This window comes from Chenopodium album, chromosome 24 (assembly GCF_948465745.1).
Source record: "Chenopodium album chromosome 24, dcCheAlbu1.1, whole genome shotgun sequence".
NCBI lineage: Eukaryota > Viridiplantae > Streptophyta > Magnoliopsida > Caryophyllales > Amaranthaceae > Chenopodium > Chenopodium album.
In genome coordinates, this window is record NC_137857.1 from 13,011,938 (window position 1) to 13,029,799 (window position 17,862).

Consider the following 17,862-nt stretch of genomic DNA (forward strand, 5'->3'; position numbering starts at 1 on the left):
AGAACTACTCACACATAATTAAATCTAAACTAATCAAAGCAACAAAATAAAACATGATAGAAGGAATAAAATAAATAACTGAGATTAAGAGAAAAGAAATCGTTACCAAAGTAATCAGAATAAAGAGTTGAGTAAAGAACAAAGCATATAGTGTAGAGAGAGAAAATAAGCTTAAGTAGAGAGAGAAAATCTAAGAGAAAGAATTACAAAAGTAAAGGAAGAATAACGAAGTGTAAAAGGGATCCTAAACTTGCTTAACAAAAATATATTTATAATAAGCAAGAATCCTAAACTAAAACAAACTAAACGATGCTTAAAAGATCTATCAGAGACACGCGCCCGACCGGGCGCCACACCGCCCGACCGGGCGCGCCTTTTTGATCGGGCGAAGGGCTGTTGCGATATAAGTCTTCTTTGCCCGATCGGGCGCGCCATCGGGCGGACCATCGGGCGGACCACCGGGCGGACACCCTTGGGTCGCTTGGACTCCTCGTTTAGGCTCGTAACTTGGCCCAAACCAAATATCCTCTTTGGGGCTTTAATCATTCGGTCCAAATGCCTCATCTTCACACAAGTCGAGCCCTTATTCACCGGTTTGATTACTCTAACCGATCTTGGGCTACGAAAGATGGTCGTGCTCCTCCAATGCTCGTAGTTGCTCCATAAAATCCCGGAAAAGTACTCCAAAGGTGCAATTCCCTACAAAACTCAACCAAAACTACGAAAACACTAGAAAACACATATTAGTAATAAAAATGGCTCTAAAGAGCCAAAAACACTACTAATAATGACCAAGGGACGGGGGTAAAATACTACATAAACTAGACATATCAAACATGACATGTCAACTTCATAACATGTATTAGGTTTGCATCTAAAAAATGCTTATAACAAGATTTGAATTCAAGACCAACAAGTGTTAAGTTACAAGTCTTACCATCTAAGCCATTTATTAATTGTGTTTTTTTATCCAACAAAATTATAGTTAACTTAAATAAGTTAATTGGTGTTTTATTATACTATTTGTTTCCATTATGTAATGATTGAGTTTGGCAACTAAAAAATATTTATAGCAAGACTTAAACTCAAAACCAACAAGTATACAAACTAGCAACCCGGGGCATCGCCCGGACCACACACTAGTTTACATACTATTTTCAGCCACAATTATTATCTTATATGAATGTAAATGCTACTTTCCTATAATATGCTATTGGATCAATTATAATGCATATCTTCATAAATCAACATTTTTTTTAAATTTTTTTTTAATATAAAATAAAAGATATTGAAGGTCAAAGCTATACATTTGCATATCTATAATCAAAGTAATTTATTTACTTAATAATGGAGGGATATTTTTTTTTTAAAGTTTTTTAATTCAATTTGTAGTTAGATTTTATGTTACATGTACAAAAATATATTTAGCATTGCTTCTTTGGAGACTAAAAATTCTAACAAATCTAACAAAATTTTACATGACTATATTTGAAATATCTATATGTATTTATTAACAAAGTATTAAGTTCCCTTGCATAAGCATTAAAATCTCTAAAATCTCCAAATAGAATTATAAAAAAGAAATGGTTTACAAGTATCTATGTAGTAAATAAATTCGTTTATAAGCCAAATAGGATCGAAGATAGTCTACACTAGCCTTTAGGCCTTGTTCAACAAAACGTGGATAACAAGGTAGTTGTCAGTTGTGGTATTAGCTGTTAGTTGAGTGACTAAGAGCATTTACAATAGTTGCATAAAAATTAAAGGTTCTGCTTGCAATTTTTAAATAATTAAAAGCTATATCTTATATGCTAGCTAGCTATTGTGGAGCTACATAAGATATTGAAGGGCTCAATCCCATTAAAGGAAGAATACCTACCATAAAGCATACCCTAAGACACGTGTCTACCACGTATAGAGCAGTCGGTCTTCCTAGGTTATGAATCCTAGAAGCATGATCTCCCACTTCCCTACATATACCCCATAATCTTATGAGGAAATACAAGACTTCACAATTACCAAAGGCACAATGCCCAAAAAATGCTCTCACTTCTCTCTTCTTTTTCTCTCTAAAATTCCGTTGTCAGGCATTAACTTGATCGTCGGAGGCAGATCTCCGATAAACCAGAGATTCGTTGTTTTTGCAGGTATCCAGGCCATAAAAGTGCTGCATTCCGAATATGACTTCCGAGGAAATCCATACCCCCCATCCGGGTATTCCTAAAATCCTCAAACACTACTTAACCTTGCATATGCAACTTTCTTTCTTTCTTTTTTCTTTTTTTTTTTAATAACTATTTCTCTAATAATTAAATACGTCTCCACTAATTATCTAATAAAATTCCTCAATTGGTCACACCCTATAACTTGTCTACAACATTTGTCTAAAACTTTGTGTTTTGTCTAGTGTTATGATCATTAAAGGGAGTACTCGTATATACACATAAAACTTTTGATAGTTTTTATCAATTGATAACATAAAATATTAATGGTCAAAGATACACATTATAAACTTGCAAATTGTAATAGTTAAATTGTTGCACTTTTTATTTTTTTTTTTGTAAAAGGACTATTAATCTTCAACCAGGTTGCAGATTGACATTGTTTTTTGTCTTTAGTTTTTTTTTTAAAATAAAAAACCCAAAAACAAGAAATAAGAAAAAAGTATTTTCATTTTTCTGTTGTCAGGTTTTTAAAATTATAGTGACTTAAATGTTTGACTAATTTTTTATTCATCACACGATATATATCATATGATTTAAAAAACAAAAAACCAAAAAAATAGAAAACCACAGTAATTCCAAACAAACCCTAAACAATTATTTGAGTTTGAACAATAGCTATATAGTACAGTATAAAAATCAAACAATTTTGTTAGGTGTTCACCACAACCCTCTAACTAGGGCTGTCAAAAGCTGACACGACACGAAAACCCGACACGAAATAAGCGGGTTTGGGTCTAGTATTCTCGACCCGTTTACATAATTGGGTCGACACGAACCCGACACGAAATTAAACGGGTTAGGTTTGGGTTGAAATTTTCAACCCGAAACCGACACGCATAACCCAATTATATAAATGGGTTGAACGACAACCCGCTAACCCGAACCCGACACGCTTAACTTATTAATAAAGTAGTAACTAAAACCAAAAATTTTGTTCTAAACTTGTAATTTTGTAAATTGTCTTGGCACCATGTATACATTTAGGTAATATTTTGCTGTTAATTTGGCGGATAAAATAAATTTAAACTTTTGTAAATTAAAATTTGGCTGTTAATTTGGGACAATTCTTATGTATGGTTGTTCTGCTAAAGCAACCAACTTTAAATTCTTGTAGTACTTTTGCTATAATTACCAAGTTTAAACTCTTGTAGTATCATTAATGAATTAATGATATATGTCTTTTTAATTTTTATATTGAATATTATAGTTTATTACATACTATATGGGTAAAAGGTTACACGGGTAACCCGTTTAATAAGCACGTTAGGTTTGGGTCAGGGATTTTCAACCCGTTTAATAAATGGGTTAGGTTTGGGTCAAGGGTTTTTCAACCCGTTTAACATCGACACGAACACGAACCCGACACAACCCGTTTGACAGCCCTACCTCCAACCCCAAAGAAATGGGTTCAACAACTGCCCTTTCCTAATGAGATTTAAATGATTAGCCCTGAATAAATAGTTCGGCTAGCATCATTTCATAAAGTTTTGGTCCATCTTGCTTGTGGTTTTGGCTTGAGCTTATTCAGGATCATTCCAGTTCGATTTTGTTTTTGAACCAAATTAATGGAGCTCAAGCAATGTCAACTTTTAAGTAGTGTCATTTCACATTCAAGAAAGAGTATCTGGTCAGAAAATGACAAATTTTACATTCTTATTTACAAGAGCATTCGACGAGTGGTGATACTCATGCATAAGTGGCATAACCAAATTTAACATTCTTCACAAAGCTGTAACAAAGCATTAGCAATAGGACTTCAGCACAACATCTATAGACATAACTCTGCGGATAACATCATACAAGTTTGCCAATTAGAACTCTCGATCAGGGAAAAGAACTGGCGCGACCAAGGACCATATGTACAAAGCTGCAGTTGCCCATCCAGTGACAATGCGGACCCAAACAGATGACCACCCCACATCTATCAGCTTACCACTTTCCCCAACAGATGCTGACCACCCAGTCAGAAGCATGGCCGAATACATGCTAGCGAGAGAGAAGATGATATGAAAGAAAGTGTAGGAGTAAGTGACTGGCTTAGCCTTTTCTTTTTCTTCTTCCTCAGCAGCTTTGTCGAGAGGAAGTAAGGGCCTTCCAGCACCTTCACAAAAACCAAAACACACGTCAATTAAAAAAAACTGATATACTATAATCCCTAGAACAAGTCATATGTTTTGCATGCGAGCTTAACAAAACCATAATAAACAAAATGCTAAAGAACAAAGATCCAACAGTTGAAGAACACCAGCAAACATATCAAGAGTAGATTTAGTGCTAAGCCCATTACATCATTTATATAAATGGTGCAATAACTTAACAACAAGCCAGTCCAATTTAGTCAGCTGTATGCAGAACCAAACAATGGTAAATCTCTAGCTCCATTGGAATTTGGAATTAGACAGCAATCTTAGAGTTGAGCAAAGGTTACAACAGCAGCAGCAACAGCAACAGCAACAGCAACAGCAACAAAGCCTTTGTCTCCAAATGATTATTGGGTTGGCTAACATTAATCCTCACATGATCTCTACTTTTAAGTCACATGGTGAGAAGGCCTTCTCTCAAGTCGTATCACTCGCATGGCAACAAAAAATCCAAATAATCATAATTTCCTACTTCATTCGTTTTTGAACCCAAAACCAACATACAAAAACAGGATTTGAAAATATTTTCTTAATTTTTACGGAGAGAGATAAAACACACACACCCTTCTAAATACTAGGCCAATAGTAATTTATTTTTTATCACAATTTTTTAATATATGGATCACAGGCCATTAGAACTATTAAAAAGTAGGGCCAAGCACTGATCGGATATATGATCCAATATTACATTTCAAATATATTCATATCCAAAATTTATGATGGGCTGTTGGAGGAGTTATTTTATTGTGGGATAATGAAAGAGGTCAATTACAGGAGAGGAGATCAGGAGAAAAAACATGGGTATGCTAATGGATCTTGAATTTCGAAAATTTGTCTCATTAATAGGGGGACTAGAAGAAGAAAAGGAATAATATATAAATAAGCATGAGTTTTGAGCTGTGTGATTGGTAAACACTTTAATCAAAGGGGTTAACTTGGTAAATTGAAGGGCTAAGCGCTTTCATAATAGATCCAAAGACTTTGATGTTTTGGATATTATTCCAATGATATCCATGGTATCCGATATTTGAAAATTCTGATCAAATATCTAAACCAAAATCAAATTTTTGGTCGAAAACCCAAAAAAGCAGATCAAATGAATTTTTGGATTTTCAGATAACATTGTTCGGCAAAGAAAGCAGCAACTGGATCCAAACCAAATTATACTTTGGATTGTAACAGATTAAATTTGGCAAAGAAAGCAGCAATTGGATCCTATAATTGCCAAACCAAAACAGCAAACAAGTTTACCAGCACGAGGTGAACTAGGAGGGGAAAGAAGAGTTGTTGAAGAACCAGCACGAACAGCAGAGTAGACAACCGATAGCACAGTAGTAAGCAGCCCAATGGTAAGTGAAGTTGTTGAAACAGCTTGAGAATGCTTGTGAAGACCATTGCACTGATAATCCCGAGGCTCACTGGCAAGTCCATTATAACAGAGGTACATGCAATATAGTGATATTACAGACGCTGGCAAAATGCTACCATTGACCTGCAACAAAGTTCAGATTGTAAATTTGATCAAATTCATACAGTTGACAACATAGAAATGTAATCTTGGATATTTCGGATATACTATAAAGCAATTTTGTAAGCTAAATATTGAGTGAAATGATTTGGTACAATTGTACGTAACTATCTTTTACGCATTAATCACTCAACCCTCCCAAAATCCCTTCCCCCCCCCCCCCCTCTCCCCCCTCGGGAAAAAAAAGAGGGGGGTTCGGAGCAATCGATTGTGAAATATTCCGTATGTCCTACATTAAATCTAACACTTATCATGACACATAGTTTTAGATATGCAACTGTTTGTTTATAAACCATTAATTTTTAGGAAAAGTAGATGCGAAAGGAGATGATTGGAGTATTAGTTTACTGAAATAGTAGATGTGATAGATGATAGTGGGTATATTTCTATTGAATGTGAGAGTATCTGGCTCTAAGTTTTGGTTAAGTATAGAAAGATATACTTCATACTAATATAGTGGGGTGTTTCCTTAAAACAAAAGTTTAGAAACTAATCTTAAACAAAAGGAATATTGATTTGTTCAGCTCATTCAGCAGCATATAAAACAAGTTGATGTACATAATAATTTGTTGACAAAGGAACCCAAAACAACAAACCCAAAAGAAAAATCACAAAAAGGAGAAGATAGATGTAAAGCCACAACAAATAATTGTCCTAAGACCCGCTAAGAGGTCTACCCTTTATACTAGAATTTTGAAGTACAGCACTAGAAAGAAATATCTAAACTGCTTTAGTCTTGATGTACGATATGCAAGTGTGACACTAAATATACTTAAAAGTGTAACATACACTGCAACTACTGATTTAATAAATGAAAAAATGGACAGTATTTAGCAGTAAACAGAAAATTTGAAATAAAAGTAACTAACCGCTGGGTGTAGAGCTACTATTGCAAAAATGAAGGCAAACATAAGGGTTGTCACGATAAAAAAGGTGTTCAGCCCACAATCTTGTCCAGATGGAGTAAACCAATGGAAGAGTACAGCCGAAAAGGAAAAGGTTGCCAAGTAACAAATCAGTGAAACAACAAACAGAGCAGTGTACCTAAGATTTCACGGAGATTCACAGCATAAGAGTCAGGAATTTCATAAATTACAAAATTTATCAAGAAACGCTACTTTTCATTAATTTAACGGTGTTCAATAAAAGAGTAAAGGCACACTACCAGAATTGCTCATTGTATCCAACCCACTTGTCATTCCACCCATGAACAAAATCTAGCAACAACACAACTTGAACAAAAAGAAATAATCCTGCCCCAAACTTTGAAGTTGCCTCTGCCAAAACAGATTTACATGAATGAACATTAACTAAAAATTTTTAAACAATATAAATGAAAAGACAGGCAAAGCTAGCATCAATATACACGATTGTCAATATCAATGATTGATGCTCTAGACAAATATATCAAGAAATGGCCGCAGCAAGTTTCAAGTTGTATTAGTCTTACAGAATCCAAAATAACCTCTCCCAAAATTGGGAATACAAAGGGTTGACAAAAACACACCAGCAACTCAGCAACAATTTGTTACTAGGACTTTTTGCAAGTGCTGGAATTAAAATAAAGGCATATGGACATGAAAAGCTAACCCTGATTTCATCTTTTTCAAGGATCACTACAAAGGTATTGAATTCATGTCAGACTTAGGTATAGCAAGGTATTGGGAATCTGAATAATGAACAAAAACTAGCAACGATAAACAACCAAATCCAAAGATCTTTACCTAAAGTTCAAGACAATATTACAATAAAATAAAATTCATTAATACTAGTTTAGCAATCACTTAAGGTTCAAGTTTGCTCCCCTCTTGATATCTATGCTTACTTTTAATCTAAATCAAACTTCCTAGAAGAAAAAGACTAGAGTATACCAACTATTTTGGTTCAAATAATAAATTAATATTTTCAATGGAGGACCTAATCACAATCGCTTAATTTGTTACCCTACCCTTTCCAAAATTGCAGATCACATTGCTTGCAGTAAATGCATAAGCCCAAAGTCAACAACACCACCATACCCACCACCACATTCATTCCGCAGCCACATCTCGCACGTCTGCTACCAATTGCTATTCTCACATAAGTACCATAATTGCAATCATCTCTCCTCTAGATAACCACCACCACCTCTACAACCACACACCAACCACCACCATCAAAAAACACTTGTCACTTCAAGAGAGATAGAGAAGCTCGCCGGAAAAATAAAGATTTTAGATAATTGACATCACCCAAAAAACATCAGCCAAGGAATGAGCTAACTTGATCAAGCCATGGTATGCAATGGCCCGTCCACATCTGAAAATTGCATATGTAGAGGAAGAGTGCACTAGATGAAAGAGAGTTCAACTTGGTTCAAAGAATAGTAGTAGGGTCAACGCGACACAATAAGGTGTGCCCAGCAAGGTCAATACATGAGAGAGAGAATGGAGGAGGCAGGAGGGGTAGTGGAAACAGTGAAGAGGAAGTTTAGTGGAGGTTGAAAGAGATTTAATACAATGGCTACAAATAAATTAAGGAATTCCTTCACTTGTTTAAATCTAGCCTTTTTGCCTTTTTATATTCCCCTAAACAACCTGGGCCTTTAAAGTTTTCAATATAATTTTGTCATAGAAAGAAGAAAGTATATTCAACAAAAGACCTAACGAAACAAATCAATAACTTTGCATGAGCTTATATTGAATTTAGTGATTTGCTGATATAAGAATACTATGACAATCTACAAGGGTACCAAGTTCTATAACAAGTATCACATCTCAAAGTGAAAACTCTGAATAACTAGAATAAAGAACTAAATAGCAAGAACCATGAACTCCAGGGATACTAAGATAAATGTGTCAAGTTGATTTAATCAACAAATAGGTCACTATTAGTTATAATTCCAATTTTCCCATCTTGATATCACTTAACATTACATTGATACAAGTATATTAGATCCAACACAATTACATTTGGATATTTTGTTAACGCTTGTTATGGGACATGATACAAGGGACTACGTAGAAAATCTTAATTCATCCAACCTTTGGTTTTTCCTGGTATCACAACTTTTACTGTTGTAGCCATTTATCGAAATAGAATCAGTGCTAAAAAACTCAAGGAGCAAAGAGTCCCTGAAGCCAAGGCGCAAGGCACAAAGGGTTCCCAGAGCCAAGGTGCAAGGCAACTTTATTTTTAAATTTAAAATTTTATTTTATTTCCATTCAGGCTTGAACAAATAAAAAGTTTTCTAAATTTTTAAAATAACATTTTAAAATAATCAGAAGGGGGAGAAGGTATTACGTAACTAGTAAAATCAGAGTGGGGATACCTGTCAGTATCCTACCAAGTAAAAATTAGCAGCAGATCAGAGGAGAAAGAATTCAGAGAAGAAGCTTTGAGATTGAAAAGCAGAAGAGTGAAAATTGAAGAGGACAATGAAGACAGAAAAAGAGAGGAGAATAGAAGAACAAAGGGAGAGAATGAAGAAACAAGTGCAGCTCAAAGAGTGAGAAAGACCTGGGATTCCTTGGCCAACAATGACCACTGGTAGATATGGTGCCAATAACCATGTGAGTCTCACCGGAAATGTCGGTTAACAGCAGACACCGATAAGCCAATTGCATCCCAACCGCGAATTAGGATTTTCAATAATTAGGGCTTTCAATTTGGGGGTTAAAATCAAGTAAATCCATGCAATTAATAAAGGGCTTTTGCTCAAATTAGTCTACTAGAGGGTAAGAGTTGATTTGGAATTTTTGGTAATTTTTAGGTTTAAACTCAGATTTCCCCCCGCAAGTCCTCACTCTTGCTTTTCAACAAATAGTGCACAAAGCACAGGGCATTGGACCTTGAATAAGCATGCTCCTCTGACCCTCTTAAGTCTTAACACTTTCTGAATGCGTTACACCTAGGTAGGGGAGAGGTGCCTTTCACCTAGCTTTATAAAACTAAGCATAAGCTTCAATAATAGGTCATAAAACAAGGGATGCAATAACTAAACCATTAAAGGGGAGAAAATTTTCGATCTCACAGCAAAATTACCACTCTATGTTCCGCTTTTCTTTGATCCATATAAGCAAGGTTTTATTATACAGCATTCTATTTAAACTTTTATTTAAAAAAATCACAGAAGAAAAAAAAATAGGAGTTAGGACATAAAGAAGTTGGCCTTGCAGGAGCATTAAATCGAAAAGAAGGAAATGAAAGAGAGGAACATGGTTGGTGAGTACAAAAGATAAAATCTTGGATCATGTAGCCAACCCCATTGGCCCATTTTTTCATTTTATTGCTCTTCCGAACTTATACATTTAGCAGCAAGACTCACAGTCAACACCAGTGGTGAGCTATACCCAATACCAATTCAAAATTTGACCAAATATTTTCTTTTTTTTTTCAGCAACCCATTTCACTACCATAGTTGGTAATTGATAGCAATAATAGATCTGAAATCTAGATTTTACAACACAGACCACACCCTTCTTTCCCGTCGTTCATACAGATGGTCATTGTAGGGGGTAAATTAGATTCTTTTTGGAAAATAGGGTAGGTTTCCATCGTTCATGAAGATGGTCATTGTAGGGGGTAAAATTAGATTCTGTTTGGAAAATAGGGTAGGTTTTCAAGTGTTTCCAATTGATTGATAACCAGCACGACGGCAATCGTTTAGTTTTTGGTGATGCTTTTGGAGACTTCCAGATGAGAGTATTGCTAATGCAAATTACCAACAATTGGAGGTGAGGTTGGGTATGGGGAGCAAATATTCGACTCGCCAGTTGAAGTAGCAATAGTTTGCTGGATTTCATGGCAGGGAGACACAAGAAAGACGGATAAAAATAACTTTTTTCTTGAGAAAAAGTATTAATGAAATAAAACAAATGATGATGTGATTCATGAGAGAGTGGCACAAGTTGTAGAAAAATCTTATGGGGTAGAAAATTTGGACTCCAACACTAGACACTAAAAAATCAGAGCAAATCACTCAATCTGACACATTCTACACGGTGCCAAATCATCACTTATACTTCGTAGATGATAAGAAATCAATAAACATCAGCAAAATAAAAATAAATTAAGACTGCTCAATATAATCTATTCATACGAAGATGAAAAGCTTATGAAAGGACAAACAAATGCTCTCTCTAAACTTAAGTAGTACGATTCCTCAGATTTACACTTTGTTATTGTGTCACCAATTTTCATACTTCATAGATGATAAGAAATCAATAAACATCATCAAAACACTAAGGGGCCGTTTGGTTTGCCCAAGGGAATCGGAATGGAATGAACAAAGGGAATGAAGGAGAAAGGAATGGATTGACCCTGATTTAGCTTGATTGTTTGGTTGTGTGTAGCGAACAGAATCAACTACTCATTGATTCCCTTTGTGGCTGTTTGGTTCAACAGGGAATCAAATAATGAGTTTTTAACATTATTTTTTATTTTTTCCAACAGAAATCAAGTTTCCCAAAAAGATTGAACATTGGTATATACTGTATAAAATTGGAAAAAATTGAACATTGGTAATTTTTTTGGTAATTGATAGTCTGCCAAGGTGCCAACATTACAGAAAAAATAATAATAAAAAAAAAGATAAATCATGAACTTTTCGTCCTTCCTCCCAAAAAAAAAAAAAAATAAATAAATAAAATAAAAAATTAAACCAAACCCTTGAACAAACGTACAGCAATGAGGCCAATGACTATCAATTACACACAATAATTCAACAAAAATAGGAATAAAGTGTGGTTTCCTTAACAATTCATGAAAAAAGAAAAAAAAAAGAAAAGGGGTTGATTAAGGTATAAAACATGAATTCTAAAGAACAAGAACATGAAGAACGATGGTCGAATATTGTCGCCGGTGGTAGTACCTCGACAGAGATCATCGCCGGTGCACGTAGTCCGGTGGCTGCCGTGGTGGCCGGAGCTTCAGTGACGGTGACGGCTATTGGGTTTTTTAGGGTTTGAGAGGAGAGAGAGTGATGGGTAATGAAGTGGGGAATGGGAATGCAAAAGTCGGGGGGGGGGGGGGGGGGGGTGGGCAATGGGTGTGGAACATATTTGGGTAAACTCAAAAATAAAAGTGGGTAAAGGGAATGATAGAACGTGACAAACAAACAACAACAAAGGGAATGAGCCTTGTTCATTCCCTTTCCCTTTGATTATTACCCCCAACCAAACCCCCCCTAAATAAATTAAGACTGCTGAATATAATTTATTCATACAAAGATAAAAGGCTTATGAAAGGACAAACAAATGCTCTCTCTAAACTTAAGTAGTACGATTCCTCAAATTAACACTTTATTATTGTGTCACCAATTTTCAAATCCTATTTAAATTGTAAATACAACACTTCATCAAAACAAAAGAGGGCGTGTTTTAGGGGGAGCGGGGAGGCAAAAACAAAAACTGAAGAGCTTAAACAAGAAAGGAAGGGGGAGGGAAGAATTATAAGAAAGAAACAAAAACATACATGCAGTTGATTGGGGAAATCAAAGAAAAATAAATAGGCTCATACCATAGAGGCTGATGATTCCATTGGGAAGGAAAAACATCAAGAGTACAAGGAGACACCAACAGATTATTTTCATCATCCATCCACCATGATGCAAGCTATCACGAGGATCCTTTTGGTTCTTCACACCAATCATTAGAAGAGCTAAAATGGTGAAAAATAGAAAATTTCCCAGACTAACTCGCAGCACAGCATCTGTTTGAAACCATTCCTTGTCAGGTGTTTGGTGAAAATAATTGATCCCTGCAGAAACAATGAAGATATCAATTTCCACGTTTATGTATTTAACACAATGCCGGTAGGAACTACAGGACTAATGCAGCTAAGATAAGAGCATGACAAGGATACATTAAGATAATAACATTCCAAGTGATCAATCAACACAGCCAAATCCTTTTTTGTTAAATCCATGCTTTCTATAAACATTTTGAGCGCTTTCTCAAGATGTTTCAGAAATAAACACGCTCAGTCTTTGGATCCTGAGAGCATTTCTGAGCCATATTATTTCAGACCTGAATTAACTATAAGAGGTCAAAATCAAGAAATGCAAATTAAACCCCACTTCATCGACATTGAGAAATTGCTCAAAGATTTCCCTCATTCCTTTAGCCTTTATAAAGCTTTAGTCACAGTTCACGACTAATAGAATATAATCAATATATTATATATTCTTGCTTGTATGACAGGTAAATAATAGGAGTACCGTTGAAACCATTTCATCACTGGATTCAGATTTAAAAATATTTACAATTAAAAAAAAAATTCATAAAGAAGCAACAAAAAAATGAATAATAATTAAATAGCAGAATATTAGAGAAGCTGGATAAAAATTTAAAATCATAAGGAGATCAAGTGGACCATTTTAATTGGGTTGAGATACCACAGTGTTTAAAAAGACTTAAGGCACACTACAGCAAGGAGTCCCAAAAGCTTAAGGCAATAGGGGTTCCAAGTGCCAGCCATGTGAGCCAGGTTAAGGTAATCAGTGTTTTAGAAGACTTAAGGCACAATAAAGCAATAAGGGTCCCAAAGTCTAGGTTCTATTACAGGCCTTGTTGAAGTGAGACATAATTTTAAAAGATTGAGTAAAATGAAATTCATCCAATGTGCCTTTGGCATGCCTCTAGTGCGCTTAAGGCTAGGTGTGACTGAGCCTAATGTGTTGGCAACTTTACCTAAGACATGCTTAACAAACCAAACAAGCCAAGCAATGAATCATTTAATTTGAGGGTTCAATCATAAAGATAGTTCACATAAATGAATGACCTTGAACTAATGTAGCCAATCCTATACAACTAGGAGACAAAGTAGAGAGTGACAAGGGATAGAAAAATGAGAACAGAACTTATCTTGACAAGTGTGCCTAACATATGACAACAGGAGAGGAGCAACAGGGATGTATAAAATAACAAATTGTGGCCTGAATACTTCAAGAAAAAGTATAAGAGAGCAATAAAGGAGCATTAAACGTTTGGAGGGAGCCACAATGTGACAAGTATCCAATTCTAGGTTTAAAATACCATGATTCTAGTCAAAGAATACAAAAACTCAGCAAGGACAAGAGTGAATTTCTACAAAATCTAGTTCATTTCTGGTATCTTCTTCTGTTATTCATCTACTAAAGGTCACCTCTGTCTTCAGACTCCAAATAAACAGATAGCAGCAAAATAAGATCCTTTTATTTTTTTTATTATCTTCCTCATCTCTTCCCTCCCCCACCCTCAACCACCAGCAAAAAAAGTAAGTCTTACACAGCTAATGTAGTGACCAGTCTGACGACCTCTAAGTGACAAAGCATAACAATTGGTTGATCTTACATCCCCTTAAAAATGTCAGTTGTCCTAAATTACCCTAAAACCTTAACCTTAAAGGCCTCAGTCATGTAACAATTCAGCTATCAACTGAAAAGAGAGCACAAGAGATCAATTGATTGACTTTACAGTAAAATCAACAATCTCAAGCAGCTTGAGAAAGAAACACAAGCAAGAGATAGAAAAAATTGGGGAGGAGGAAGAGGAGGGATAGGGAAGATGAAAAAGGAAGACTGGTGACACATTGACATCTACCAGCAGCCCATGAGAGACAGGGATCACTAGGGAGCTCTTGCCAACAATCTCTATCTGGATAAGAGAAATGAACCACCTATATTATTTTTAACAAAATATCGCTACTTAGAATTCTGTGCAACGGAAAACAAGAATCCAAGAACTCTCGCCAATTATGTCTTTCAATGATATCTGATTGGAGTAGAATGAAGAAGAAGCCTTGTGTTTTGACTAAGGCTCCAATTGATGGAAATTATTTTTCACGAAAAATCAATTTCTCAAGAACACATTTATCAATGAAAAATATAATTGTGAAAAGGGCTTTCTTTTGTTTAAATATAGAAGTAAAAGGAGGGGAAGAAAAGGAGAGAAAATAGAAACTAAGAAGTAAAAATGTGGTATATCTTCTATAAGAAAAATTAATATATATATACATATATACATATAGCCTTAGTATAATATTCGCAAATTAGGATTCATCAGTATAATATTCGCAAATTAGGATTCATCATTTATGCATGGTTGGGCCATCCATCATGGGTTCAAATTAAGCTACATCATGCAATAAGATTTAGAGAGGGTTAAGAAAATATTGATCAGTTAACCATTTCCAACTCAGTCCTTCGACTCCTTCCCAACTCTAATTTGTACAATAAGAAGAAGCCTGAGGTGCACTGACATCTGACTTTAACTTCATAGGAGGTTAGTATGCGAAGCAGTGAAGCACGCCTAATCACCTATACACACTTTTGGGATAGCTATGTGTAGAGCTGCTGGAAGCTAGAGGATCATCAAATCTTTAGAAATCCTTCAGCAATCTTTCAAACCCCAAACATATATAATGTTTAATGTTTAGCTTCATCAATTTCAAACCAATAACTCTAAGTTGCTAAATTGATCTTCTATATCATGAAACTCCTCTACTAAACTACCAAACTACCATCATTATTCGACAAATTCGCAACAAATCCAAAAAGCTAAATACAGAAAGACGCGTAAAAAGACAAAATCAATAGCTTACAAGGCATCTTCTCCATAAGAGGAGCCGCAACCTCACGAAGAATATAGGCAACAATCAAGGACAGCGCAAAGACACCGCAGTATGCGATACGAGCTGAACGGCGGCTGATCCCGGAAACCACTGTACGACAAGCATCACAAGCGCAAGCTGCGCAGCATGACGCTAAACACGAAGCTGCCCACATCCTCGCAGAATTCTTCCGTCACCACACAATTACTGCAAAAACCTGAAAATTCATATAATCATGTAATTCAGAATACAACACAACATCTATAAATTGATCAAATTGCTTGAATTGAGATAAATAAATAGGGAATTTTACAAAGCAAAACCTAGAAATTTTGATCAAGTAATAGAAATAGAACCCTAATTTTTTGGGTTTTTTTGGGGATTGAACTAGTTTTAGAATTTAATTTGGAGTTTGAAACAAGTTTTGGGAAAAGATCGAAGGGTTTAAAAATGGAAAAAGAGGAGAAATAGAGTAACCTTGGATATGAATGACGGAACGATCAAGCTTCAACAATAAAGTTGGTTGAGGCTTCTGGCGGGCGAGTGGAATTATTACCGAATCAAGATGACTTCATGAACATTATTTTAGCAACTCCAACGTAGAGGTAATCATTGGGCGGGCGCGGTCAGATTCGGGCCGGGCCATGGCCTAAACTTTCTTCCCATTTCTCGGGCCGGATCAAACTTTAAGACAAAAGATTCGCGTCCAAAATTGCCGGGCCACGCGAGCTTTCGGGCCGGGCTATATATAATTAGCTCTACTCCAACGGACAACGGTATAAATTTAGGACTTGCTTGTAATTTACAAAACTAATAAACAATTAGCCTAATCGTCAGGACAACATTAGACAATTATGAGGATTTCTTAATCTCTAATAAGGGGTTTTTTTTTTTTTTTGAAACCTAATAAGGGCTTATTTAGTTCACCTTATTTTTGCTTATCTGTTCTGATTGTCTAATTTGACCAAACTTTAACCTTATGTGTACAATAATCTCTAAAGAAGAAATATTTCAAGTCGGGTCTTCTTAGATTCGTATTAATGTGTATTTTATTAATACGTAATTTTTATATTTTTTCATTACGTAATTAAAGATATTCAGCGATAAAAAAAACCGCACATAAAATGGTGATATGATCTGAATTTATCTCTTCTGATATAAAATAAGTAAGAATAAGTTGAACTAAAAATAAGTTGAACTATATAAGGCCTAAGTTGAGGCCTTGAGGACTCAACTAAGAGTATCTCCAATGGTAAGCTACAAAGGCGTGTATCTTGCTTTGCCACGTCAACTTTTAAAGTTACAACCTATTAAAGCTACAATGTACTCCAATGGTAAGTTACAAGAAGTTGTAGCTTGATTTACCATATCAATATTTTAAGCTACAAAGTACTCTAATGGTAGCTATTAAATTTTGTAGCTTGCATCTAATACTTTATTTACTACATTATATAATTTGCTTACTTTTACCAAAATAAAATTCCAATAATTAATCTCATAAGTTGTGTCCGCTATCAATATTAAAATTTACTCCAATAATATAACTTCATATAAGTTGTATTGTACTCGTACCATGAAATGACTTGCTTGCGATTTGATTATTTGAGCTTATATGAAGTATTAAATGTTTCCATCAAGAGTATTGATAACCTTTCTCCCAAATTTATTTGCATATTTTGTAATCAACATTTGACAATACACTAAATAAAACTAATTAACAAAACAACATTCCCTTTTTTTTTTTAAAAAAATATCAAACGTAACAAATTATGATCAATTCAAGTTACAACTATCAAAATGTGACCAAATATGCTCCACTAAATCAGCCTTTAGCTGGTGATGCATTTGTCTATCTCAGATTATTGAATCTCTTTCAAGATGTGACTCGAAATTCTCTTCATGTCCTTGATGCACATCATCAACAACACTTCGTAAAAATTCATCGTTAGAAAAGTATTTGTTATAAGTGTGACGCTCGTCTTCAACAATCACATTATGTAATATTATACACGCATCCATAATATCGTGGATATTACGTTTATGCCAACAACGTGCAAGCTCACGAAATATAGCAAAACGAGATTGGAGTACCCCAAATGCCCTCTCAACATCTTTCCTTGCACTAAGGATGTGAATCTTTTTTAATTAATGCAGCTCACTCAGCATATACACAATCAACTAGATAATATCCCGTTTATAATCGGTGCCATCAATGGTAAATTAACCTCCGGATCTCGTCCTTGCAAAATCTGTAATACCCCTCATGATTGCTTTAAAAGGATATGATATACTATTCATATCAACAAGATGCATCTTCTTTTAGAGAGCTCATATGCTGAGATACTGCACAGTTAAGCGTGCTTGGTTGGGAATTAATTAAGGTTGTTGTTTTGTAATC

General features: G+C 35.1%; 2 protein-coding genes across 3 annotated transcripts in view; both read right to left on the reverse strand.

Moving 5' to 3' along the window:
- The window catches only part of LOC145611403 (small ribosomal subunit protein eS1-like), a 54,903-nt gene that overhangs the window by 6,738 nt on the left and 30,303 nt on the right, over nt 1-17,862 (reverse strand). The gene's annotated exons all lie outside the window — the stretch shown is intronic.
- LOC145611134 (uncharacterized) lies at nt 3,804-16,034 on the reverse strand. Of its 2 annotated transcripts, none has more exons than XM_081666376.1 (7): nt 15,942-16,034; nt 15,456-15,681; nt 12,393-12,632; nt 7,060-7,171; nt 6,764-6,938; nt 5,618-5,858; nt 3,804-4,326 (listed from the first exon to the last, which is right to left on the reverse strand). In XM_081666376.1, exons 2-7 carry the CDS (start codon nt 15,637-15,639, stop codon nt 4,037-4,039), a joined length of 1,242 nt encoding a protein of 413 aa, XP_081522502.1. In that variant the 5' UTR covers nt 15,640-15,681; nt 15,942-16,034; the 3' UTR covers nt 3,804-4,036. The 2 variants fall into 2 exon arrangements, with proteins under 2 accessions (XP_081522502.1, XP_081522503.1); XM_081666377.1 differs by lacking the exon at nt 15,942-16,034 and adding an exon at nt 15,788-15,935.